At 35.1% G+C, this 25,561-nt stretch overlaps 4 protein-coding genes across 5 annotated transcripts; all 4 read left to right on the forward strand.

Moving 5' to 3' along the window:
• The first annotated feature begins 357 nt into the window (after nt 1-357).
• On the forward strand, nt 358-3,708 carry LOC129453143 (uncharacterized). The gene is made up of 3 exons (XM_055217215.2): nt 358-689; nt 768-1,215; nt 2,241-3,708. The coding sequence occupies exons 1-3, from the start codon at nt 519-521 to the stop codon at nt 3,248-3,250; spliced, it is 1,629 nt and encodes a 542-aa protein (XP_055073190.2). The 5' UTR covers nt 358-518; the 3' UTR covers nt 3,251-3,708.
• Nucleotides 3,709-5,160: 1,452 nt separating this feature from the next.
• Nucleotides 5,161-8,332, forward strand: LOC129453145 (uncharacterized). 2 transcript variants are annotated; one of them, XM_055217219.2, is made up of 4 exons: nt 5,161-5,265; nt 5,659-5,836; nt 5,920-6,322; nt 6,633-8,332. In XM_055217219.2, exons 2-4 carry the CDS (start codon nt 5,666-5,668, stop codon nt 7,637-7,639), a joined length of 1,581 nt encoding a protein of 526 aa, XP_055073194.2. In that variant the 5' UTR covers nt 5,161-5,265; nt 5,659-5,665; the 3' UTR covers nt 7,640-8,332. The 2 variants fall into 2 exon arrangements, with proteins under 2 accessions (XP_055073194.2, XP_055073193.2); XM_055217218.2 differs by lacking the exon at nt 5,161-5,265 and having other exon boundaries at nt 5,299-5,836.
• A 1,134-nt stretch (nt 8,333-9,466) lies between these two features.
• Nucleotides 9,467-10,966, forward strand: atpv0e2 (ATPase H+ transporting V0 subunit e2). Its single transcript, XM_073861463.1, has 4 exons — nt 9,467-9,740; nt 9,890-9,933; nt 10,201-10,304; nt 10,407-10,966. Exons 1-3 carry the CDS (start codon nt 9,637-9,639, stop codon nt 10,296-10,298), a joined length of 246 nt encoding a protein of 81 aa, XP_073717564.1. The 5' UTR covers nt 9,467-9,636; the 3' UTR covers nt 10,299-10,304; nt 10,407-10,966.
• Nucleotides 10,967-12,914: 1,948 nt separating this feature from the next.
• hoga1 (4-hydroxy-2-oxoglutarate aldolase 1) lies at nt 12,915-25,471 on the forward strand. The gene is made up of 8 exons (XM_055218537.2): nt 12,915-13,101; nt 13,487-13,701; nt 17,065-17,193; nt 17,843-17,970; nt 18,741-18,875; nt 21,186-21,282; nt 24,720-24,853; nt 25,187-25,471. Exons 2-8 carry the CDS (start codon nt 13,500-13,502, stop codon nt 25,340-25,342), a joined length of 981 nt encoding a protein of 326 aa, XP_055074512.2. The 5' UTR covers nt 12,915-13,101; nt 13,487-13,499; the 3' UTR covers nt 25,343-25,471.
• The last annotated feature ends 90 nt before the right edge of the window (nt 25,472-25,561 follow it).

Here is a 25,561-nt window from a genome sequence, read left to right on the forward strand (position 1 = left end):
TATATATACATACATATATATATATATGAACGCTTGTGTCTTCGTCACCTTTTTCACCCCTGATGAGTTTGCACCCCTGGATAAATACAAGGTTTGGCGTGTGACCTGACTGAAAATGCGTGTGAGAGCCTTGAGGAAACAGTGGAACATGTAATGATGATATGTAATGTATATTGAAGAGAAATGTAATGTCTTAAAGAGGAACAGGTGGTAATTACAGGGAAACAAAGATTAACAATAAGTGAAATATTGATTGTATTTTAAATAGAATATAGTTATAATCTTCTACACTCCATTGGTGCGCAACCCGTCATAAACTCAAAAAACGAAGAAGACGACGAGTTGAACCTTTTCTCCCTCCAGTAAAGTAGGAGGCGCTCTGGAGCTGTTTAGTCAGACGATAAACACACTAAAGAAAGAACTTAAACCGCTGTGTGTTTACACATCAGTTTTATTTTAATGTTTTTATGTTTTATTGAGTTTAAAGATAGTCTTGTCTCTGTGTACTTAGTGTTGAGATGTTGACGATGGGAGATGAGATGGATGTGACGTGCTGTAAATCAGTAGGAACTGATCTGTCCATGCGGGATATTGATGATTTCATCACAGAAATCTCTCAGCTGAAGAAAGAGGTGGCGTTACTGGAGGCAAAGCTGAGGTCGAGAGGAGATGAAGGACTGAAGAGAGAGGTTTGTACAGCTTTAACATCCTTTACATGAATCACTCAAATCAAATCATTAAAAATCTTACACTGAGTGTGTTGTCAGGTTTGTTGTGAATCTTCAGTGTGTGTGACTGATGGGAGTCTGGATTCAGTGTGGATCAGCAGCAGAGATCAGAGCCGCACACCACAGCCACTGCTGGACAAACACACACAGGACTCAGAGCTCAGTCTCACTTTACTCTGTTATACTGAGTCAAAGCCCACAGATGATCAGGAGGACACTGCAGTGTGTGACAGTAATCAGGGCTCACAGGAGGATCAAACCTCCACACAGTCTCTGGATTCGGTCTGTAATGCTGGAGAACATCAGCAGGTCCTGAAGATGTGTTCAGTCAAACTCATCGACTGCAGGAACATCATGATGAAGATGATAAGAGAACCCACAGCTGAAGAACATCACACTGAAGAAGATGAGGATCCCACAGCTGAAGAACATCACACTGAGGAAGATGAGGATTACGATGATAATGATGATGATTTTATTCCTTCAGGTATGTTTCCTCCTTCAGTGTTTTTCCATAGAAGAACTTTATGAACTAGAACTTTCATGAGTTTTGTAATATAAGTTTAATAATTTTTATGTATTCGTAATTACACTTTTGGGATCATTAATAACATGGGTTATAATGGATATATATAGCATCACTGTTATCATTAGTTTTCGTCATTTTAAAGTCCCAGCCCATGAGCCCATAGCACTGGTGGTGATCTCAGATGAGGTTCTGTTGACACCATGAACAAAGTCTAACATATGTGATGCGGTCTGGATAACCCATCACATGGTGAAATTTTACCAACTATAATTTTGTGAAAGCTAGGTTTTCAATGTTTTTCTTTAAAAACTTGTCCACAACGAAAGTTATGGTTAGCTTTTCATAGTTGATAGATTTGAAGAATAATAATTGAATGAAAACCCATTTTGCAAAAAAAGACAATTGAAGAAGGTTTAATTAATCAAAATTAAAAAGCAATAAAGTATAATCTGTGTGAATATAACCATTCATATGTACAAATGATTTTACCATTATGTATTTGAGTTTGTTGTGCATATATTAGCTGTGTAGTAGCCTGTAAAGAATGGATTATTGTCTACATAATGATCTTTTTCATATGGTTTTGAGAACGAGGCGTTGGGTCCCACCAAAACATCCTGTTTTACACCAAACCCATTAGTAATGGCCATAAGACCCAGTAGACGAATATTCTGATTGAATTACCTCTTTCCCTGCCAGCGTTTTTTTTTTTTTTTTAAAGTTGCCACCCAGTGCCAGTATTTTTCATGATTTTTACAAAAGTTTAATACCTTACAGAAAATATTCTACTTAAAATATATAAACATACAATATATATATATATATATTCATATGTTTTAATCAAACGGGTTTTATTATATTTGGGTTATATTTGTCTCGAGTGTCCCATGCAGCTATAACAGGACTGACAGCTGTTTCCTGTTCCTGTGTGAATGTAGAAAAAAGATACAGAAGTCAAAAAATAAATGTTTTTTTTTTTTCAGATGATAAGAGTGATTCATGTTCGGACGGAGAAACCTTCTCAGCATCAAAAGAGCGCCTGACAGCACAAAAGCTTTCCTCCATCACCGGTAAAAAGACATTCAGACATATAGAGAGAAATAAGAGAAAACACACAGATCAGAAACTCTTCCCCTGCACCAGATGTAAGATCAGCTTTACTACCTTAAAAGAGCGGAGCCATCATTATTCAAAAGTGCATTTAGTAAAGAAGCACTTTCACTGTGAGAAGTGTGGGAAAAATCTTTTTGCATCAACGTCTACTATAAATAATCACATGAAGACACACAGTGATGAAAAGCTTTTCCACTGCAGTGAATGTAACAAATATTTCTCCAACAAAGGAAATCTCGTCGCTCATAAGAGAACTCACACAGGAGAAAAACCATACAAGTGTCCTCACTGTGAGAAGAGATTTCGTAATTCAAACTATATTAAGAGACACGTGCGTTTACACACCAATGAGAGACCGTATCAGTGCAGTGAATGTGGAAAAACCTTTAGGGATTTAGGCTCTTTAAAATCACACCAAAAAACACACAGTGAGGAGAAATCCTATCAGTGTTCATACTGTGATAAACGTGTCCGCTATAAATCTCATCTGATATCCCACGAGAGGATTCACACTGGAGAGAAACCTTACCTCTGCTCTCACTGTGGAAAAAGCTTCTCTAATCCAACTGCTTTTGGCGTTCATCAGAGAGTTCACACTGGAGAAAAACCTCATTCCTGTGATGTTTGTGAGAAGAGCTTCAGTCAACATAAAGATTTAGTGAGACACCAGAGAATTCATACCCGTGAAAGACTTTACAAATGCTCTCAGTGCGATAAGACATTCGCTCGATCAGATGTTTTGAGAACCCATCAGAGAGTTCATACTGGAGAGAAACCTTACCACTGCTCCATCTGTGGAGAGAGATTCGCTTATTTAGGAAGTTTTCAGGGTCATCAGAAGAAACATGCTGAAGAACAAACTACAATGACATCATCATAGCCCTGTTTTTTTAATAATTTTTGTGATTTTCCATTAGGGCTGCACGAAATAGGATCAGAGCAGTCGTCATGTAAAGGGGGATTGGGTTGCAGTGACAATTCTTTATTGGTTCACATCGCAAGCTTCATCTGCACTTTAAAAACACTGTTTAAAGGTCCCGTTCTCAAAACGATCTCTCTTTACTTCCGGTCATATAGTACTTGTGTAATCTGAATGCACAGTGGGGTGTGTGTGTGTGTGTGTGTGTGTGTGTGTGCCTTTTTGTAAACATGAGTCGTGATTAAGTGATTCCTCCCCTTAGCCCTGCTGGTTACTATATGTATGTTTTGTTTCCATTAATCTTAATTTTGAGTGTGTGTGTTGATTGTGATGCATTTTGAAGTGGAGTGATTGATGTATGTTTTGGAGTGCTCATTTTAAAGGGGTAACGTGTAAATAAAATCTATTTTTGTACTATACACACGTCTCTTGCTCACTCTTCTTTTTAAAGAGGAACGAACGTGTGTGCCTTAGCGCCCTTTTGGGTGTAATGAATATTTCCCTGGGTGTAAGTCCCGGGGTGGCGTAGTCGGAGTTTTATGCAAAAATCCTTGCTTTCGTCATGAAGCTAACCATTCACCCCCTCGTCATGCCACACAGGTTTGTAACGATATGTGAGGGAGAAAATGTTGACAGAATTTTTATTTGTAGGTGAACTATTCCTTAAAAGTGCTCTATTTTCACATAGTTTTGTACATAATATACCAAACATTCTTCTTTGGTGTGTATATATATATATATATATATAAAAATTAGGGATGCACCGAATCCAGATTTTTTAGGTTCGGCCGAATCCACCGTTTAAGATTCGGCCGAATCCGAAACCGAATACCGAATCCTACTCGCATCCTTATTCCAACACAGTAATACACATTAATGAAGTAAAAAACGTCCACAGCAGTGTATTTTTCATTTTATTTAATTTTAACTGTACATTATGCCAGGATGACAAGTTGGAAAAAATATTTTGACAATTACCATAAGCCTATGCATAATGAAAGCGATGCGTTGCGACACGCTCGTTTTTCCAATAAGCAAGCAGCTCCGCGCTGAAAACTATATTTAACTTTGAGTGAGAAGCTCCGCTCGTCAATGTCAGTCTTCACACGGCCGTCCAATTACAGTGGAGGAGGGGCGGGACATTACCACAGCAACCAACCGGCTCACAGCTGAAGCATCACACCTACCAAGTGCTCGGCTGAAAAACAGCTGGCATTTGGGGTCCTCAAGGCGTTTTCAGCGGTGTTTAAAAGTTTTGGTGTGTCCAGCTGACCGAAAGAAAAAGCTCATCTCCATGTCAGCACCCGATGTGTGTAATCAACGGCTGCGTGACGTCGACCAGCATAGCGCAAGCCTAGGGTTCGGTTCGGTGGAAAAAAAATCTAGGATTCGGCCGAACCCGAACCCCGCCAAAAAGCCCAGTATTCGGCCGAATCCGAAACCGAATCCTGGATTCGGTGCATCCCTAATATATATATATATATATATATATATATATATATATATATATATATATATATATATATATATATATATATATATATATATATATATATATATATATATATATATATATTTATATTTCAAGATTGTATACCAGAAATTTTAACAGGAAAAAAATCTCTTTTTTTCTAATTGCCTGTTGTTCGACTTAATACGGAGCTGCAAGAAATGACAAGTGGATGACATCAGAGTACCGCGAGAACGATTTAAAACCAGCCTCCTTCGCAATATTTCTCGCGGTACTCTGATGTCATCTGCTTGTCGGCTCTTGCGGCGCTGCGTAAAGTTGACTACACCTAAAAATCTTACTGGTGATCTCGACTGTGTAGATATGTGTATGTCTTCAGTAGTTTAATTGCTTAGGATGTAATGTTCTCTCTTACTTCTCAGCGTGATAAATACAAGATTTGTAGTGTGACCTGACTGATATTGCGTGTGAAAGCCTTGAGGAAACAGTGGAACATGTAATGATGGTATGTAATGTAATGTATATTGAAGAGAGAGGTAATGTCTAAGGACGAACAGGCTGTAATTACATGGAAACAAAGATTAACAATAAGTGAAATATTGATTGTATTTTAAATAGAATATAGTTTTAATCTTCTACACTCCATCGCAGTATGTGGCGGTATGCACCTATGAAGTTGTTGCGCAACCCGTCATAAACTCAAAAAACGAAGAAGACGACGAGTTGAGCCTTTTCTCCCTCCAGTAAAGTAGGAGGCGCTCTGTAGCTCTTTTAGTCAGATAGATAAACACACTAAAGAAAGAAAGAACTTAAACCGCTGTGTGTTTACACATCAGTTTTATTTTAATGTTTTTATGTTTTATTGAGTTTAAAGATAGTCTTGTCTCTGTGTACTTAGTGTTGAGATGTTGACGATGGGAGATGAGATGGATGTGACGTGCTGTAAATCAGTAGGAACTGATCTGTCCATGCGGGATATTGATGATTTCATCACAGAAATCTCTCAGCTGAAGAAAGAGGTGGCGTTACTGGAGGCAAAGCTGAGGTCGAGAGGAGATGAAGGACTGAAGAGAGAGGTTTGTACAGCTTTAACATCCCTCACATGAATCACTCAAATCAAATCATTAATAATCTTACACTGAGTGTGTTGTGTTGTCAGGTTTGTTGTGAATCTTCAGTGTGTGTGACTGATGGGAGTCTGGATTCAGTGTGCAGAGATCAGAGCCGCTCACAACCACAGCCACTGCTGGACAAACACACACAGGACTCAGAGCTCAGTCTCACTTTACTCTGTTATACTGAGTCAAAGCCCACAGATGATCAGGAGGACACCACACTGTGTGACAGTAATCAGAGCTTACAGGAGAATCAAACCTCCACAGAGTCTCTGGATTGGGTCTGTAACGCTGGAGAACAGCAGCAGATCCTGAAGATGTGTTCAGTCAAACTCATCGACTGCAGGACCCTGATGATGAGGATAAAATCTGAACCCACAGCTGAAGAACATCACACTGAGGAAGATGAGGATTACAATGATGATGATGATGATTTTATTCTTTCAGGTATGTTTCCTCCTTCAGTGTTTTTCCATAAATAAGTTTTGTAATATAAATTATGTAATGATGTTGGAGCTGATGGTGTAGTGGATGGTGCTCTGACACATGGTGCAGACTCACTTCTGGCGACCCGAGTTCAAACACAACATATCTATTTTTTTATATTATTTTAATCTGACAGGTTTTCTCAGATCACATCACATATATTTGTCTCGAGTGTCATGCAGCTATAACAGGACTGACAGCTGTTTCCTGTTCCTGTGTGAATGTAGAAAAAAGATACAGAAGTCAAAAAATAAATGTTTTTTTTTTTCAGATGATAAGAGTGATTCATGTTCGGACGGAGAAACCTTCTCAGCACCAAAAGAGCGACTTACAGCACAAACGCTTTCCTCCATCACCGGTAAAAAGACATTAAGACAAATAGCGAGAAATGAGAGAAAACACACAGAGCAGAAACTCTTCACCTGCACCAGATGTAAGATCAGCTTTACTACCTTAAAAGAGCGGAGCCATCATTATTCAAAAGTGCACCTATTAAAGAAGCACTTTCACTGTGAGAAGTGTGGGATAAATCTTTTTGCATCAACGTCTAATATAAATAATCACATGAAGACACACAGTGATGAAAAGCTTTTCCACTGCAGTGAATGTAACAAATATTTCTCCACCAAAGGAAATCTCGTCGCTCATAAAAGAACTCACACAGGAGAAAAACCATACAAGTGTCCTCACTGTGAGAAGAGATTTAGTCATCAATCTTATATTAAGAGACACGTGCGTTTACACACCAATGAGAGACCGTATCAGTGCAGTGAATGTGGAAAAACCTTTAGGAATTTAGGCTATTTAAGATCACACCAAAAAACACACAGTGAGGAGAAACCCTATCAGTGTTCATACTGTGATAAACGTTTTCATCAGAAAGGTCATCTGATATTTCACGAGAGGATTCACACTGGAGAGAAACCTTACCTCTGCTCTCACTGTGGAAAAAGCTTCTCTAATCCAACTGCTTTTGGCTTTCATCAGAGAGTTCACACTGGAGAAAAACCTCATCCCTGTGATGTTTGTGGAAAGAGCTTCAGTCGACATGACCATTTATTGAGACACCAGAGAATTCATACCCGTGAAAGACTTTACAAATGCTCTCAGTGTGCCGAGACGTTCTCTCGATCAGATGTTTTGAGAACTCATCAGAGAGTTCATACTGGAGAGAAACCTTACCACTGCTCCATCTGTGGAGAGAGATTCACTTATTTAGGAAGTTTTCAGAGTCATCAGAAGAAACATGCTGAAGCACAAACTACACTAAATTCATAATAGCATCTTTTATAATTTTTATTCACACCTTAGCATAATTTTGCTTAAACTTAACTTTAATTTTCTTGTATCTATCTATTGAAGTAAAATGTGCATTGTGTAACTTAGAAGAATCTCTTGACAGAATTTATCTGCTGAAAACTTTTGTCTCAGATAACTCAGATCAGATAAAGATTAAGATCAAATATTGGGTGTCCACTAAAAGTCTAAAGGGGGTCACACACCAGACGCGCAGCTCGAGCTTAGTTTGATAGCATCTACTTCAAATATATACAATATATGCAAAATAAATAAACTTTTTTTTTGAGCTGCGCGTCTGGTGTGCGACCCCCTTAAGAGCCAGGGCATTATTTGAAATTTTTATAAAATAAAGGTGTAAAATGTTGATTATATATGGTGATCAGGTGATCTCTGGCCTTTGGTGTGAACTTTTACTAGCCTGACTCTTCATTAGATTATGTTGCAACAAAATAGAAATGTAACTTGATCCAAATTATTTGTGCCATACACATAAATAATACATAAATGATGTGACTTGCTGAGAAGAGCAGTGATATAACTCAATGGTTACAGGTGTTGTGTAAAATTAAGAAGACCTATTTTGATTTGGCTTAATTGGCATGCTTTATTTCAAAGATAAAGACTTAGTTGTTCTTTATGCGTTTTATTTACCATTCGTGGACCCCGTTCAATTTCATAATAGGAAAAAATAATACCATGGAAGTAAATGGGGTCAACGAACGGTTTGCTAACAAACATTTCTGAAAATATCTTCCTTTGTGTTCATCTGGGCGGGGAGGTTTATGCAGGTTTGTAACAACATGGGGGTGAGTAAATGATGACAGAATTATCATTTTTGGGTGAACTATCCCACGTTTTTTGTATAATACTACCATCTAGTGCACGAGCGGTGGTACTACGACTTTTGAAATAAAAAAATCTAAGTTGGTCATTAATACTTTATAAATGTTTATATGCAGTGGTGTCTGAAGTGGGTATACTCTAAATTTATGCCCCCAGTAGAAGTGGGTATACCCTTAATGTATGCCCCCAGTAGAAGTGGGTATACCCCATGCCATCAAATAAAGAGGTGGGTATACTCCGTATACCCTGCACTACACCACTGTTTATATGTCCTATCTGTTTACAATAATTTACAAACACAAATCTATGATAAGTGCTCTCATGTAGATTTTACATTTATGTATTTAGCAGAAACCTTTATCTAAAGCAAAAACTCTGGTTTTCTTAAAGCGAGTAGCCTACTTTTAAAGTTGTTTAAAGTTGCGTTTATACGTACAATTTACGATTTAACTACTGAATTTAAATACGTTTAACGATTTGCCATTATAAACTCCTTTATTGTTAATTATTCGTATTATTTTATTTTTTAATAATTGTTTTGTTAAAACCTAAAAAAACATTATTTTTATACATTGAAATACAAACAATAAATCATTAAAAGCTATATTAAGATAACATATATTAAGAACCGTTAGTTATTAATTTATTATCACCACTGCTGAGATTAAGAATGGATCTTTTCAATGGCCCAAACTTACGAAATATGATTTTAAAAAAATTATAAACACGTGCACCATAGCTACTTTATTATTTTATTATTCATACTAATGCTCAGGTATTCGACTTCATGAGGTATCGCAGGAACTGACAGACCGATGACGTCAAATAGCCGCGAGAGTAATGCAAAATTAGACTTCTCCGTATATCTTCACGAATCGTTCTCGCGGTAGTTTGACGTCATCCTCCTGTCGGTTTTTGCAGCGCCACATTGCTAGCTAAGTTGCTATTGAGTGTGACGTATAGTGTATTCACTTTAAACGACAGCTTGTTCAGCCAATAGCGTGCGGCCTCGGAATTACACCCCTCCAATCAGAAAGAGGTAGGCGTGTACGAAAGATTAGTGCGGAATCGCGCTGTATATTTCATTGATAATTTGATTTCTGGATTGTTTTTATAAACGCACTGCTGTCGCAATGGTTTACCACTCGCTGGCGTTACCCATGATCTGCTTTACCACGCTGTGGGGTTTGGTGGGAATTGTTGCCCCGTTTTTGGTACCGAAAGGACCGAACAGAGGGTAAGAAATGATGCTAGAAGAGGCCGAGCTCGTTTATTCACGCTGATGCATCTCTAAATGCTTTCATTCTGTTACAATATTTCGGTTTTATTTTGATTTATTTTATTGTACCTGATGTGATTTGTGATTGTAGTGTTTTATTATTACAGTGTCATCATAACCAGTTTGGTGCTGACTGCGGTTTGCTGCTATTTATTGTGAGTATAAATAATAATAATATGATAATGTATAAAACATTTACATAATAAGCATATAATTTGCAATTTACCATTGAGATTATAAGGTTTTTATCCACACTTTCATCTATTCTTAAACGTCAATCTGTACTATGATTGTTGACCCTTTATAATCACTAACATCTATATTGTTTGTTGATGTTAATTCTTGTGTACTCACTATGAAATACTAAAACGTGATTAATTTAATTGTTTAATATTGTATTTTTGTTTCTAATATGTGATATTCTGGTTAATAGCCATACTGGCTCAGGTAAACCCTCTGTTTGGACCTCAGCTCAAGAATGAGACCATCTGGTATCTGCGATACTTTTGGGAATAAATTGAGGTAAATTCATGCATTGTCTGTGTATTTGTTAAAACTGGATTTAATTATTATAATAAGCTGATTGTTGTGATTAACATACATTCTCATTTTCATGTAGTACAGGTGCATTGTTTTCCAGTTCCAGTTGGACCATTTGTTTCATCAGGCATTTATCTTAAAATCACTATTATAATCATTCAAATCCACTACTAAATAATGTAAAAAAATAAAGTTGAACAGCCCTGCGTACCCACTTTTTATTATGGTTAAGTGAAACCCCAATTGGAATATGTATGTGTGTCCTGAAATTAATATTTATTTTAATTTTATAGATCAATTAAATGTATTTAATCAAACATGACTGAATATAGTAATTGTAAAATACGATACATCTTATAATAAGTATAAACAATATGAAATGTTAAAGTGATGTTCTTGTAATGTGCATTGCATTTAAAGAAACAGACATGTCAAGTAATGTTAGTCTATTTTTATTGTGTATAATGGTCCTCACTTGCCTCTGTGACATACTTTATTCAGGTGTGTTTATTATATGTTAAAAGTATTTATTTATTGTCATTTTTGTTTGCAAATGTGATGGATGTTTTGTTTTTTTCATTGTATGTGAGTATGAAAGTTGATGTATAAGACTAAGAAAATAAAACTGAAGTGAAAACAGCCTACTAATGGTTTCAAATACTTATATGCTTAGATTCAGGTAAGCACGACATATGTGCAGTAAATAGTAGCAGAAAAATCCACTTCTATACACTTTAAATTGATTTTAAGGAATTTATTGTTAAATATGCCAAATAATGCATTGAATTAATGATAACTTGTTCTCTACATAGAAGGTATGTGACTTTATTAAGAGCAAAATTATCCAGAAATGTTTTTACATGTCCATTTAGAGCCCTAGTCATTATAATGGTGTACTAATTATTTTTTTGTACTGCGGCATAATAATGATCGGTGATATCTAAGCATCTTGTGAATCCCTACTGAAAATCCAGCTAAGACCAGCAAAAGCTGGTGAGCTGGTCTAGCTGTGTTTCAGTCACTTTTGACCCACCAGCTTTGCCAGGTTGGGAGGACCAGCTCAAAGCTATTAGCAGCTCTACTTTATTATTGCACAAAGACACAGGAAGAGTTTTAGGTAATGATGTCATTTTAAACTATCTGTTATAAGAATAAATATTGCAAACAAGTTAACTTTGTTACAGAGTTTGACTTGCTTAAAACTGTACGTTTGACCAGCATAATTTCTAAAAAAAATTCAGTGTTTAGTTACCAAGTTAAACCAGCCACTATGGCTTTCCTCATTAATATCAATTACGCAATGACGTGAATATACTCATAAATATAAACGACGTAACCCACGTTCGGCTGGTAGCCCCTCCTGAGGTGCATTTTCCAAAAGCATCGTTGCTAACTAAGTTAGCAACTTAGTTGGTTGGCAATGGGAAATTGCATTGCAACCAACAAAGTTGCTAACTTAGTTAGCAACGATGCTTTTGGGAAATGCATCCTTGATTTGTTAAACAGCAGATTGATTAATAATCAATATTAAAGCCGCAACTTAATTAATATTAATCCTCATACAAGGGAGACGTTACGCTTTATCGACTTTATGCGGCGCCGCAGGAACCGACAGCCGGATGACGTCAAAGTACCGCGAGAACGATTATGGAAATCATACGAAGTCTAATTTCGTCTCGCTCTCGCGGTACTTTGACGTCATCCGGCTGTCGGTTCTTGCGGCGCTCATGAAGTCGAACAAGACTCTAGACGTCACCAAAAGTTAATGCGCATGCGCGTGGAGCACGCTACGCTCTAGTGATGGGATTTATGGCTCTTTTAGGGGATCCGGATCTTGGCGATCCGTTCCTTTCAAAGAGCCGTTCAAAAGAACGGCTCATTTGGCTCTTTTTAAATATTTAGTCAGTTTTAAGAAGCCAGCTTGGGGCATCTCAGTTTGTCCTGTAAAACTGTAAATAATCACTGGGAGGAATGATGAGGTTAGATTTGTAGTCAAATCATTAAAACTCAGATATCACACACCAATATCTGAGTTTGAATTATTCTGAAATATTGATCATTACCTCGTTTGTCATGTGTAGACTATATTCCATAGGGTTGCACAACATTAGACAGTCACATCACTATTTTGGATTTACCTTTAGTACAAAGTGTGTGTATGTGTAAAGCTACGTTGACTTATGTTATTTATACAATACCTACTCACAAAAAAAAAACAAAGCCGGCTGCAATGAATTTCTGTGCAAAATAGCTTTTACTACAAACACTTCCACAATTTAGAATTAATAAAATGAAAATGTCTACATACAGTCCAATATTACTACTATTACTAATGTAAACTTTGCAAATAGGACATCAGCCCCTTCAAGTCTTAAATGAACAACCCCTGCGCTGGGTGCGCCCCTCCCCCTATAACTGTTCTGTCTCACGGATGAGCTAATTTGTGTGCATCTGTGTGTGAAACACGCATAGGAAAAAAGAACGACAGAAAGAACGGCTCCCCTCCAGCCGCGACTCGGCTCCCATCGTTCATGTTTGTGAGCCGTTCAAAAGAATCGGTTCGTTCGCGAACGTCACAACTCTACTACGCTCCTCCTGTTCATAACGAAAGCACGGACGCGGCTCTCTCATAGGGCTCTCTGCTAAAATAAATCATAATCTAACTTACTTCGATAGTTTGCTTCATAGACACGCGATGTTTATTGAGCTGTGACACTATTTTTTTTATTTTAATCGACTTTATACAGCTTGTGTTAAGTTATTTGGACTTCTGCAGCAGGTACAGTATCGCAAAACAAGCTGCATTCACTATACTACATACCAATCTGTTTATTTTATTTAGGCATGTGATTTATTTATAGGCTATACAAACATGACTGTGCAAGAGTAGCTAAGAAAATAAAACAAAAGTGCTTTCACTTGCAGGCAAATATGACACAAATATAATTTATATAGCAGCAACATCCACTTCTATACTCATTTAATGTACTATGAAGAAATAGGTTTATTAAAAATAATGTTTTCCCAAATCTGTCAAAGATTTTTCAAATATTTTGTCAATATTTAGAGTTGATTATTGTGTTGAATATTAACCACAAGGTTTATGAAACAGAGGTTTATTTTTTACATACTTTATATATATATTTACATATTTCTTTCTACAGGCGAATAACAACCATGTTTGCAATCCGAAAAGTCAGTCATCTATGCAGAAGATCAGCAGTTTTACCATGGAGAGGTTTAAGTCAAAAAGCTGTACAGAGACTGGACATCAGTGGGATTTACCCTCCTATTGCCACTCCATTTACTCACAGTGAAGATGTGGACTATCAAAGACTCAATGACAATCTCAAGAAATATGCTAACATACCTTTCAGAGGTGAGACTACATTCAATTTACCGGTAAAACATTTCAGTAATCAAAAAGGCAAAGCATTAGAGTTTGTAAAAAAAATGCAATGCCATGTTTAAAGAAATGTGTCTGTATGTGGCATATTTGCTGTATCGTGTATTTTTAGTATGACCCATATTTATGTTGACAATAGTTAACAGATGTTAGTGAGGCGATAAACCTCAAGTCATGTTGCAGGTTAAAGTCCACTTTACACCTTTCAGAATGTGCCACCTAGTGGACATTTAAAAACATTACATCTTATTTGAGTTTAAAATTAATATTTAATTTTATTTTGTCCATTAAAGATAATTAGCAAAACATAAAAAAAAAACAAAGCACATACATCCCCAGGAAATTATCAAAAAGGGTGCTATATATATATATATGAAGAGTTTGGTTCCAAAACGCAATAAATCATGGGTCTTCAACTGGGGGTCCGCGGCCCCCAGGGGGTCCGTGACGGAACTGCAGGGGGTCCGCCAAAAGATGTTTGACCACAAGCTATTTTTTGCTAAAACGTAAAATATATGTACAAAAAAATGTTACATGTCCCCTTTAAGTTGTGCACGTGCGTGGCCACGAAGGCGCGCGTTCAGTTTAGCAAGCGAACCAAAATAAAATATCTGAAGATTATAAATGTACACTCAGGAAGCAGCAGTAGTGACAGAAAAGGCATCATAAAACAGGTAAATCTTATAGGCATGTGTGTCTTTCTTTCAGAATGTCATTTTTAGAATCAGTGCGACATTGTCTCATCTATATTTCTGAACTTGGACGGCTGTTTCACGCGGTTCAGATTTAAAGCGCTAACTCAACAGGCAAATGACACCACACCGCGTCTGCATTTTAAACTGTGACAAAACTATCGCTCGCATTTAAAAATGTATGAAACGTGCCCCATGATGGTGCTTTGTGCAAGATTCATAGTCAGGTTGAAATCCGCCTCTTAAAAAGTTGCCCCAAAGAGATGCACGCGGACTCAATGCATGTTCTCCTATCTGATATGAAGTTATGCAGAAAATAAACCTGCGTTACTCAAACTCGTGACAATATGACGATATACGAGAAAGGCAACAAACCTCTGAATTACAAAGTAGCACAACTTCTATCCCCACCAGAATAGAGAGTCTTTGTGCCATTCACCATGATCAGTCATCTTTATAAACTGAAAGCCCAGGTTCAGGTAAATTCACAATAAAATGAAAATCTATTACACTGCAAATACATTAAAATAATATTCTATTATTATTATTATTATTATATTCATATTATTTTCATTATTATTATATTCATATAAAAACTAAATCTACTTTAACAAAAAATATGCATGTACAACAACAGCATAATAGTGCCAATGTACTGTCTTAATATAGTATGGCTGTGTGACAATATGGTTTGTTGCTATTTATAAAACAGTTCCAGTCCTTGATTCTGATTGGTCAATAGTTGTACTATCCACTTTGCGTTGTGCCTGATACGAAAAGGCAGCCTCTCGTACCTTACTGATTACTTAAATATCAGTTTTACACATTTAGTATCAGGGGGTCCCTGCTCCATGCCTCTCTCATCTAAGGGGTCCCCGACCCAAAAAACGTTGAAGACCCCTGCAATAAATCCATTTTGACAAATTTTGGTAAAAACGTGTTTTCTATACCAAGAAAGTGACAAGATGAAAACAACTATTTTCTGTTACAAACTTTCACACAGCATCTTTAGGTTATAAAAACATAAAAAATTCAAATCCATAAATTGATTTTCAAAGATTTATTATAAAAACAGATTATTTTTTCCACAAAATGCAATAAATCCATGACAAGTCTTTATTCAAAATGCTATAAATCTATTGAATCAATAGCCTATATAAATGTGCATTCATCTTTGCCATGTTATATTCATTTAGTTGACTAGTTGTACACACTAATTAAAAATATAAACATTAATGTTATTATTAATCAAAACACTTACTTTGTCATATTAAGAACCCTGTCATTGCGGTTATACTTGACGTCTTCGCTTAACGTTTTTCACAGCGATCATCTGTAAAATGTTTTTGGTCCTGCTCGATTTTCGTTGACTTTGAGTAAAATTATGTAAAGTTTTTCATAAGATCCTCTGGGGTCAATGTGTTAGCATGAGAAGCTTGATGCTGTCGGGAGAACAAGCACCCGTCTCCCGAGTGCCTCTCAGGGAAATTATTAGATGCTGATGGCTTACGTTTCTTTCCCATCACAGAAAACCATCACAGGTTTATCAATGCAATTAAAGTATTATTTTGTTTTGTTTGTTGATCACAAAGTACAAAGTAGATGAGGAAAACTAGGACTCCATGTACTCAGCGTGCCGCCATGTTTGTTTACATTGCGTGAATGGTGCGCTGTGGGATTTATTGCGTTCTGTAAAAAAGTGGGAGTGGCGTTTATCGCATTTTGGGAAAAAAGGGAGAAAAGATGACAGAATAACACGGCGGATATTGGATTTTGCGTAAAATTAAGAATTTACTTTTAACTACTGACCTGATATAATGCTGATTTTGGCAGTAACTCATTTTTTTCAAAAATGGCGTTTATTGCGTTTTGGAACCAAACTCTCTCTCTCTCTCTATATATATATATATATATAGGTCAATGATGTGATGTGACCATATGGTTCAATTAAATGGGTTAAATAAATAAAAAGGGTTAAAATTTCAAAATAACGTGCAGATTACTTGCATACATTCTCTTTTTGAGGACCAAGTCTAAAATGTCTGGTTTTATTTAATTTTGAAAGAATATTTGGGGGATAATTGCAAAAATGTCAATCGCTCTTTGTCAGTTGGTGTAACCAGTATTCTTTTTTTTAAATATAAATATAATTATGAAAATGTAGAATAAAATATAATCAACTTACATACATTTTTATATAATTTGTCAAAGATTATTTAGAAAACAGCTGTTTTCAGCACATGTCAGGACAAATATTACAAAAAACTCATTAAAATGTACATTTAGAAATAACTAATAAAATTATATTTTAAAATGTTTTTTTTTTTGCTGATAATGCTTACATGCCATCAAGGTGGATAAAATATTTAATATTTCTCATTCTTTGGCACAATTGGTGGTGACATTTTCAGGTCCATTCAGTCTTAACTTCCATAAAAAAGTAATTGTTTAGTGCATAAAATTAACACAAATACACTATGTGCATTGAAATTAACCCGAAGCATGCTTTTAAAACAAGTTATTCAAAAAGTTTCTCATCTTGCCAAACCGTTTTTGTCACTGATATATATATATATATATATATATATTTCAACATGTATTGAAGCAGGGTTTAGACATTTTATAACTTTGATTTTCCACAGAGGTCTTGTAGTACAGGGCTCAAATGGGGAATATCCATACCTGTCACCTGAGGAAAGGGTTGAGGTGGTGAGGAAAGTAAAACAGGCCTTGCCAAAAGACAAGTTAGTCATGGCTGGATCTGGCTGTGAATGTAAGTCACTACTGTATGTCTTGGTCTTCAGCAGTTTTTGTATTTACTATTATTTACTGTTGATTAATATTAACATTTGTTGCCATTATCATCTGAGCTGGACCCTAGATCTTGTAGTCTTGTTCATAAGACCTCATATAAATGTGGCATGGGTCTTGGTTTATATATGAAGTGGGTTTGTATCTTTTTGAGGAATCTTATAATGGGTCCAATAATATTAACAGCAAACTTAGTTTTTTTATGGATATTTATTAATTTATTGAAATCAAGCTGTAATGTTGCTCTTTGTGCTTAATGAACATTTAGTTAAATACATATAAAGCTCTTTACGATTTTTATGATTCACTCACTTTGCTTTAAAGCCAAACAGTAATATTATTTTTTGACAGCTGAAGCAATTAAAGGAATGGATGGGATAGAAAAATACAAACTAAAGGTATTAAATAATTTTACCACTAGGAGGCACTATATCGTCACTTATTGGGGATCACTTATCAGTACTAATCAAATGAATGTACATACAGATAAGGTCCTATTCTTGGTCTGGGTCTTGCAAGGTCTTACTTTAAAAAGAAAACTGCCATGTATTATGAGAGCAAAACTACCTGAGCCTGTATAATCTTTCTTTCTTCTCTGTCTATTCTTGTAGCCACCAGAGCTACGATCCAAATGAGCCAAAAAATGGCAGATGCAGGTGCTGACTGTGTGTTAGTGGTAACACCATGTTTTTACCGCGGTCGAATGGACAGCCGTGCTCTTATAAGCCATTTCACTCAGGTAGTCATAATATGACCCATTTTATGATTTACTAAAATCTTTCTACATAATGTAAAGATCATCCTGCGATTAATCGCATATAAAATAAAAGTTTGTGTTTGAACAAAATATATGCATGTGTATTTAGTGTAATTATTATGTATATCTAAACACACACATCCTTTTTAAAAAATTTAAAAACATGTTATTTATTTATATATTTTTTATTTATTTAATTTATGTATAAAATACTATATATATTTGTATATGTATTTTATATATAAATAAAAAATATAAATAAATAACATGTTTTTTAAATTTCTATATGTACATTTTTTTTTAAATACATACATGCATGTGTGTGTATTTATATATACACAAAATAATTACACACAGTGCACACACATATATTATGCAAAAACAAACTTTTATTTTGTATGCGATTAATCACGATACATTTTTTGACAGCCCTAGTAAAAATATAACCTTGATGTCTTCTTTATATTATTCATATTTAATATAAACATTTTATTCACACTTTGATCTGGTAATTAGATTATGAGACTTTAACCTGGATTTCACAGACAGGGTCACATTTTGGGGTTCTGTCTACAACAATAAAATACTACCCATATGAGTTTATTAAAACTTTTATGCATAGATTATTGACTGTGTGGAGAGAATATTGTTGTAAGAATACAATGAAATCCAACAGATGATCAATTTTTGTGCTAATGTGCAACTTTCATTGTTGTTTATTAAAATGCATTATTGCATTTCTCAATTCCAAGGTGGCAGATTCCAGTTCAGTTCCAGTTGTTTTATATAGTGTACCAGCAAACACTGGTCTCGACCTGCCTGTGGACGCAATCATTCAACTTTCCCAGCATCCAAATATTGTCGGCCTCAAAGACAGTGGTGGAGATGTAAGAGTTAATATAATATATTATTATTTGATTCACTTGTTAAATACGCATAAATATACATATATGTAAACATATTGGCATTGCATGTTTAATTTTGGTATTTACTGACCTTCATGTTATTGCAGTTCTGTATATTTTGATTAACTAGTCCTTTAATTTTCAAATTGTGGCATTTTTGGAGATAAAAGTAACAAATTTCTCATTTCAAGCATTTAGTTTTCACTATTCTGCTATTCCAGTTTAATATGCAGAGTCGACTGTATGTGCATTTTTATCCAATCCCCCAAAAAGTGATAGCTTTGTAGTCGTATGAAAACATTACTTGGTTTGTCTGAGCATCCCGACACAAAAACGTTGGCATGAGTTTAGAGAAGGCCAGCTGTCTTTTAACAGTGGCAGATGGAGAAAGTCTTTAGTAAAATTGTTTTTAATTTCCTTTTTGGTGGTGCCAATGGCCCAGAAATTACACAAGTAATGTACTTTATCTCCGTGTGGTGCATGTTATTGCAGACATCCCAGGTGAAAAAAAGTTAATGCACTAATTTTCATGCACTAATTTTTTACAGTGTCTTTGTTAGAGTGTAATTAAATATTTAAGTACTGATTAGGCCTAGTAATGATCAATAACATGTATTTACTATAGGGTTAGAATTAGGGTTTGATTTAGGGTTAGTTGCATATAATTATACGTATGGTCCACTTTTAACGCGTACGTAAAGGTCCATGTACAGTGCGCTTGATGCAATTTTCGTCATTAGAAGAGTGTGCTCGTACTGTACGTGGATTTTGAAACATTGTTGGTTAGTTGCATATAATTATACGTAGGCCGAGGTATGGTCCACTTTTTACGCGTATGCAAAGGTCCATGTACAGTACGCCTGACGCAATTTTTGTCATCAGAAGAGTGTGCTCGTACTGTACGTGGATTTTGAAACATTGTAGGTTAGTTGCATATAATTATACGTAGGCCGAGGTATGGTCCACTTTTTACGCGTATGCAAAGGTCCATGTACAGTACGCCTGACACAATTTTCGTCATCAGAAGAGTATGCACGTACTGTACGTGGATTTTTGATACATTGTAGGTTAGTTGCATATAATTATACGTAGGCCAAGGTATGGTCAACTTTTTACGCATACGCAAAGGTCCATGTACAGTGCGGTTGACGCAATTTTCGTCATTAGAAGAGTGTGCTCGTACTGTACGTGGATTTTGAAACATTGTAGGTTAGTTGCATATAATTATACGTAGGCCGAGGTATGGTCCACTTTTTACGCGTATGCAAAGGTCCATGTACAGTACGCCTGACACAATTTTTATCATCAGAAGAGTGTGCACGTACTGTACGTGGATTTTTGAAACATTGTAGGTTAGTTGCATATAATTATACGTAGGCCAAGGTATGGTCAACTTTTTACGCATACGCAAAGGTCCATGTACAGTGCGCTTGACGCAATTTTCGTCATTAGAAGAGTGTACACGTACTGTACATGGATTTTGGAAACATTGTAGGTTAGTTGCATATATTATACGTAGGCCAAGGTATGGTCAACTTTTTAAACGTACGCAAAGGTCCATGTACAGTGCGCTTGACACAATTTTCGTCATCAGAAGAGTATGCACGTACTGTACGTGGATTTTTGATACATTGTAGTGTCGGTTGCCCATGTGTGCTTGAGAATGTAGTATGTAGCCCAGGAGATGCATTGCATTTTGTCGCAGAGCGCATGCGTCTTATGTCTGCGTATACACGTACGAGTCAAATTAACTACTTTGCGCGTATGTTCACATAATACAAACTCTTTAGGTGCAAAGTTGTACTTTTTGAAAGGGTACCACCTTAGTGACAGGTGAGGTACATATTTTGACCATTTATTTTCTGACAGTATATTTGTAGTGTATAACTAAGACTTTATTTCAGCACAAAAATTTATTTTTTAATACATTTAAGTATACTTTATTTTTACCTGAGATACTTTGAACTTAGTGGGGAATTAAAATTTTATGCTGTTGGAAGTCTGTTAATTTTCTCTTAATGGCCCGGTTCTTCCCTCTTTAATATTTCACAATATTAAAGTAAATAAACATTGACTTGAGTTAAAATGTTATCACTGCAGTCAAGCCAAAGTTCTGCATTGGTATTAGTCTTCTAGAACTATACCATCCAGAATTATATACAAATAATCATTATAAATGTAGTTGTAAAAGTACTAGATAATAACATTATTTGTCATTTTTTCATGTTTTCTGTCTTTATTTGCACTTTTTTTCTATCACCTTAATACATTTCGATGTTTGATAATTAATAGATCACAAGAATAGCTCTGATTGTGCACAAAACCAGATCACAGGATTTCCAGGTGCTTGCAGGATCAGCTGGGTTTCTCATGGCTGCATACTCTGTAGGTGAGAATAAAGTCTTAACAATATTTTTTTCCACTTTTGTACCTTTTTTAAAAAAACATTTCTCCATTGCATATTTTAACATTTTAACTTTCTACTTGATATTTGTTCAGTTTTTGTGACATACAGTAGAGCAGGGGTTTCAAACTTTTTTGGCAGCCAAACCCCCTTGACCTAAATAATTTACTTTTAAGTATTTTAAGTTAGTGAATATTTCAATAACTGAATAGCAAATTTGCAACTTCGAAAACATTCATTCTTTTACATAGTAAAAGTAGTTTACATAGTAATTGTTATAATGACCTGTTATTCGACCTTCATCTGGTAGTTTTCTTTTATTGCTACATGAAACGTATCCATTCTCAGTTTTCTGATATATTGTAGTGTTGTGTAATGGTCACAGGACATGCAGATTATATATGAAGAGTTTGGTTCCAAAACGCAATAAATCCATTTTGACTCATTTTGGTTGAAACGTGTTTTCTATACTAAGAAAGTGACAAGATGAAAAACACAATTTTTCTGCTACAAACGTTCGCATCTTTAGGTTAAAATAACATAAAAATTCAAATCTATAGTTTGATTTTCAAATATTTATTATAAAAACGTATTATTTTTTCCGCAAAATGAAATAAATCAATGGCAATTTTTTTTTTCAAAATGTTATAAATCTACTGAATCCTATATAAATGTGCATTCATCTTTGCCATGTTATATTCATTTAGTTGACTAGAGGTATACTGTACACTGATGTCGTTGAACTTTTTTGAAAGCAATCAGCTGTAAAATGTTTTGGTCTTGCTCGATTTCCGTTGACTTTGAGTAAAATAATGGAAAGTTTTTCATAAGATCCCCTGGGGTCAATGTGTTAGCATGACAGAAGCTTGATGCTGTCGGAAGAATAAGCAACAGCCGGCATTTTTCCGTCGCCCGAGTGCCTGAGTGGCTTACGTTTCTTCCCCGACACAGGAAACCACCACAGGTTTATCAATGCCATCAAAAGTATAATTTTGTTTTTGTTTGTTTGTTGATCACGAAATACAAAGTCGATGAGGAAAACTAGGATTTCGCCGCGGCCATTGTTGTTTACAATGCGTGGAATGGTGCGCTGTGATTGGTTAAGCGGATTTATTACATTCTGCAGAGAAGGAGGACTGGCGTTGATTGCGTTTTGGTAAAAAAGGAAGAAAGATGACAGAATAAAACGGCGGGTATCGGATTTTGTGTAAAATGAAGAATTTACTTTTTAAAACTGACCTGATACAACAATGATTTTGGTGGTAACTAATTATTTAAAAAAGGCGTTTATCGCGTTTTGGAACCAAACTCTTTAGATTTATTTATTTATTTATTTATTTATTTATTTATTTATTTATTTATTTATTTATTTATTTATTTATTTATTTATTTATTTATTTATTTATTTATTTATTTATTTATTTATTTATTAGTAAGGGTTTTATTTAGATTTTTATTTAAATTTGTTTTATATTTTATTAATCATTGTTTTTCATCAACTCATGAACCCCCTGCAATTCCCTGGTGAACCGCTAGGGGTTCCATTTTGGGAAAAAAGGGAGAAAAGATGACAGAATAACACAGCGGGTATCGGATTTTGCGTAAAATGAAGAATTTACTTTTTAATACTGACCTGATACAACACTGATTTTGGTGGTAACTAATTATTATAAAAAAGGCGTTAATCGCGTTTTGGAACCAAACTATTTCTTTATTTATTATTTTATTTATTTATTATTAAGAGTTCTATTTAGATTTTTATTTAAAAAATGTTTACATTTTATGATTTAATTGTAATCATTGTTTTTCATCAACTCACGAACCTCCTGCAATTCTCTCGTGAACCGCTAGGGGTTGCGTTTTGGGAAAAAAGGGAGAAAAGATGACAAAATAACAAGGCGGGTATCAATTTTGCGTAAAATGAAGAATTTACTTTTTAATACTGACCTGATACAACACTGATTTTGGTTGTAACTAATTATAAAAAAGGCATTTATCGCGTTTTTGAACCAAACTCTTTAGATTTATTTATTTATTTATTAGTAAGGGTTTAATTTAGTTTTTTATTTTAAAATTGTGTACATTTTATGATTTAATTGTAATCATTGTTTTTTATGAACTCACGAACCCCCTGCAATTCTCTTGTGAACCACTAGGGGTTGCGTTTTGGGAAAAAAGGGAGAAAAGATGAAAGAATAACACGGCGGGTATTGGATTTTGCGTAAAATGAAGAATTTACTTTTTAATACTGACCTGATACAACACTGATTTTGGTGGTAACTCATTATTAAAAAAAAATTTGTTTATCGCGTTTTGGAACCAAACTCTTTAGATTTATTTATTTATTTATGTATGTATTTTATTTATTTATTTATTTATTTGTAAGGGTTTTATTTAGATTTTTATTTTTAAATTGTTTACATTTTATGATTGAATTGTAATCATTGTTTTTCATCAACTCACAAACTCCCTGCAATTCTCTCGTGAACCGCTAGGGGTTGCATTTTAGGAAAAAAGGAGAAAAGATGACAGAATAACGCGGCGGGTATCGGATTTTGCGTAAAATTAAGAATTTACTTTTTAATACTGACCTTATACAACACTGATTTTGGTGGTAACTAATTATTTAAGAAAAGCATTTATCGTGTTTTGGAACCAAACTATTTATTTATTTGTTTATTTATTTATTTATTTATTTATTAGTAAGGGTAAATTGTTTACATTTTATGATTTAATTGCAATCATTGTTTTTCATCAACTCACGAACCCCCTGCAATTCTCTAGTGAACTGCTAGGGGTTCCCGAACCCCAGTTTGGGAAACCCTGCTGTAGAATATATGCAGAGCCTTTTTATGATGATGTGATTTGATATGAAGAGCTCAAATACAAAACCCTCTTAAGTGCGTCTGATGTTTTTTGTAAATAAGCCTTTTTTATCAGACCCTTAATGGATTCTGCCAACAAACCGGTATTTCTGAATGGCCTGATGATGGGATTAAGTGAATTGATGAATGTATAATACATGCAGAGAGCATTCGGTTGATATCATTATCTCATTTTTGACTGAGGTGGCGTTTAGAGGCTTTTGCATCTGAGTTCCCTTTATCTTGTTTGGAAACACTGTTGATCAAATATCACAGACTTTCTACAAAGCCTGTTAATCCATAAACAAAATCAAATATATCACTCGGTTGCAAATATAGAAAACGGGGGTGGTGAGTTCCATAGCCATTTTTAGTTAGATGGGAGGAGCCAACCTGTCAATCAAACTCGAGTGGTCTATACTTTGTCAAAAACCCCAGCAGCATTTTCAATTCAACTACACTGGCTTCAAATTTTCCCTGTGGTCATTCGATGTCAAACCTTAACGTTATTTTGCATCGCACCTATGCGATATTTAAGGTCCCATGTTTTTGTTACAGGGGCGGTGGGAGGCGTGTGCGCCCTAGCAAATGTGCTGGGTCAGCAGGTGTGCGAGCTGGCACAGCTGTGCGTTTCAGGACGCTGGGACGAGGCCAGAGAGCTCCAGTATCGCCTCATCGAACCCAACACAGCAGTGAGCATCACGTCACCATGGCAACATGGCACATTTATACAACAGCTACATTTACTGCTATGTAGGCATGATAAACATTGGAAGCAACCCTTCCCCCAAAGAGCCGTCAAACAAAGGCCATGAGAAAATGGGGTGCAAATATGCATTTGAAAAAAAAACAAGTTTATATATATATATATATATATATATATATATATATATATATATATATATATATATATATATATATATATAATATAACAGATTTTTAAGAGTTTGCAGTTGTGCATTTTCTCTTTAACTAATGTGACTAGTTGTTAAAATGCAACGTCCCCTTCCCCCCTTTTTTTACAGGTAACTCGACAGTATGGTGTGCCGGCTTTGAAACAAGCCATGGAGTGGTTTGGATATCATGGTGGTGTGTGTCGGTCCCCCCTACAGCCTTTATCACAGGCAGATTTAGAAATGCTTCGAGTAAAATTCACCTCTAATGGTTGGTTGGAAATATAGGGCAACAAAATTAAAATAAAACTATAGGACCAATAACTTAAAATTGAAATTAAATTTCAATGTTTCATTTTTTTTTTTGCTGTGTGCTCATGTATGAATCATTTACAATAAGATATTTGTTATTATTAAAATGGATAAATTATATATATATATATATATATATATATATATATATATATATATATATATATATATATATATATATATATATATATATAT

Source organism: Misgurnus anguillicaudatus, chromosome 23 (assembly GCF_027580225.2).
Source record: "Misgurnus anguillicaudatus chromosome 23, ASM2758022v2, whole genome shotgun sequence".
NCBI lineage: Eukaryota > Metazoa > Chordata > Actinopteri > Cypriniformes > Cobitidae > Misgurnus > Misgurnus anguillicaudatus.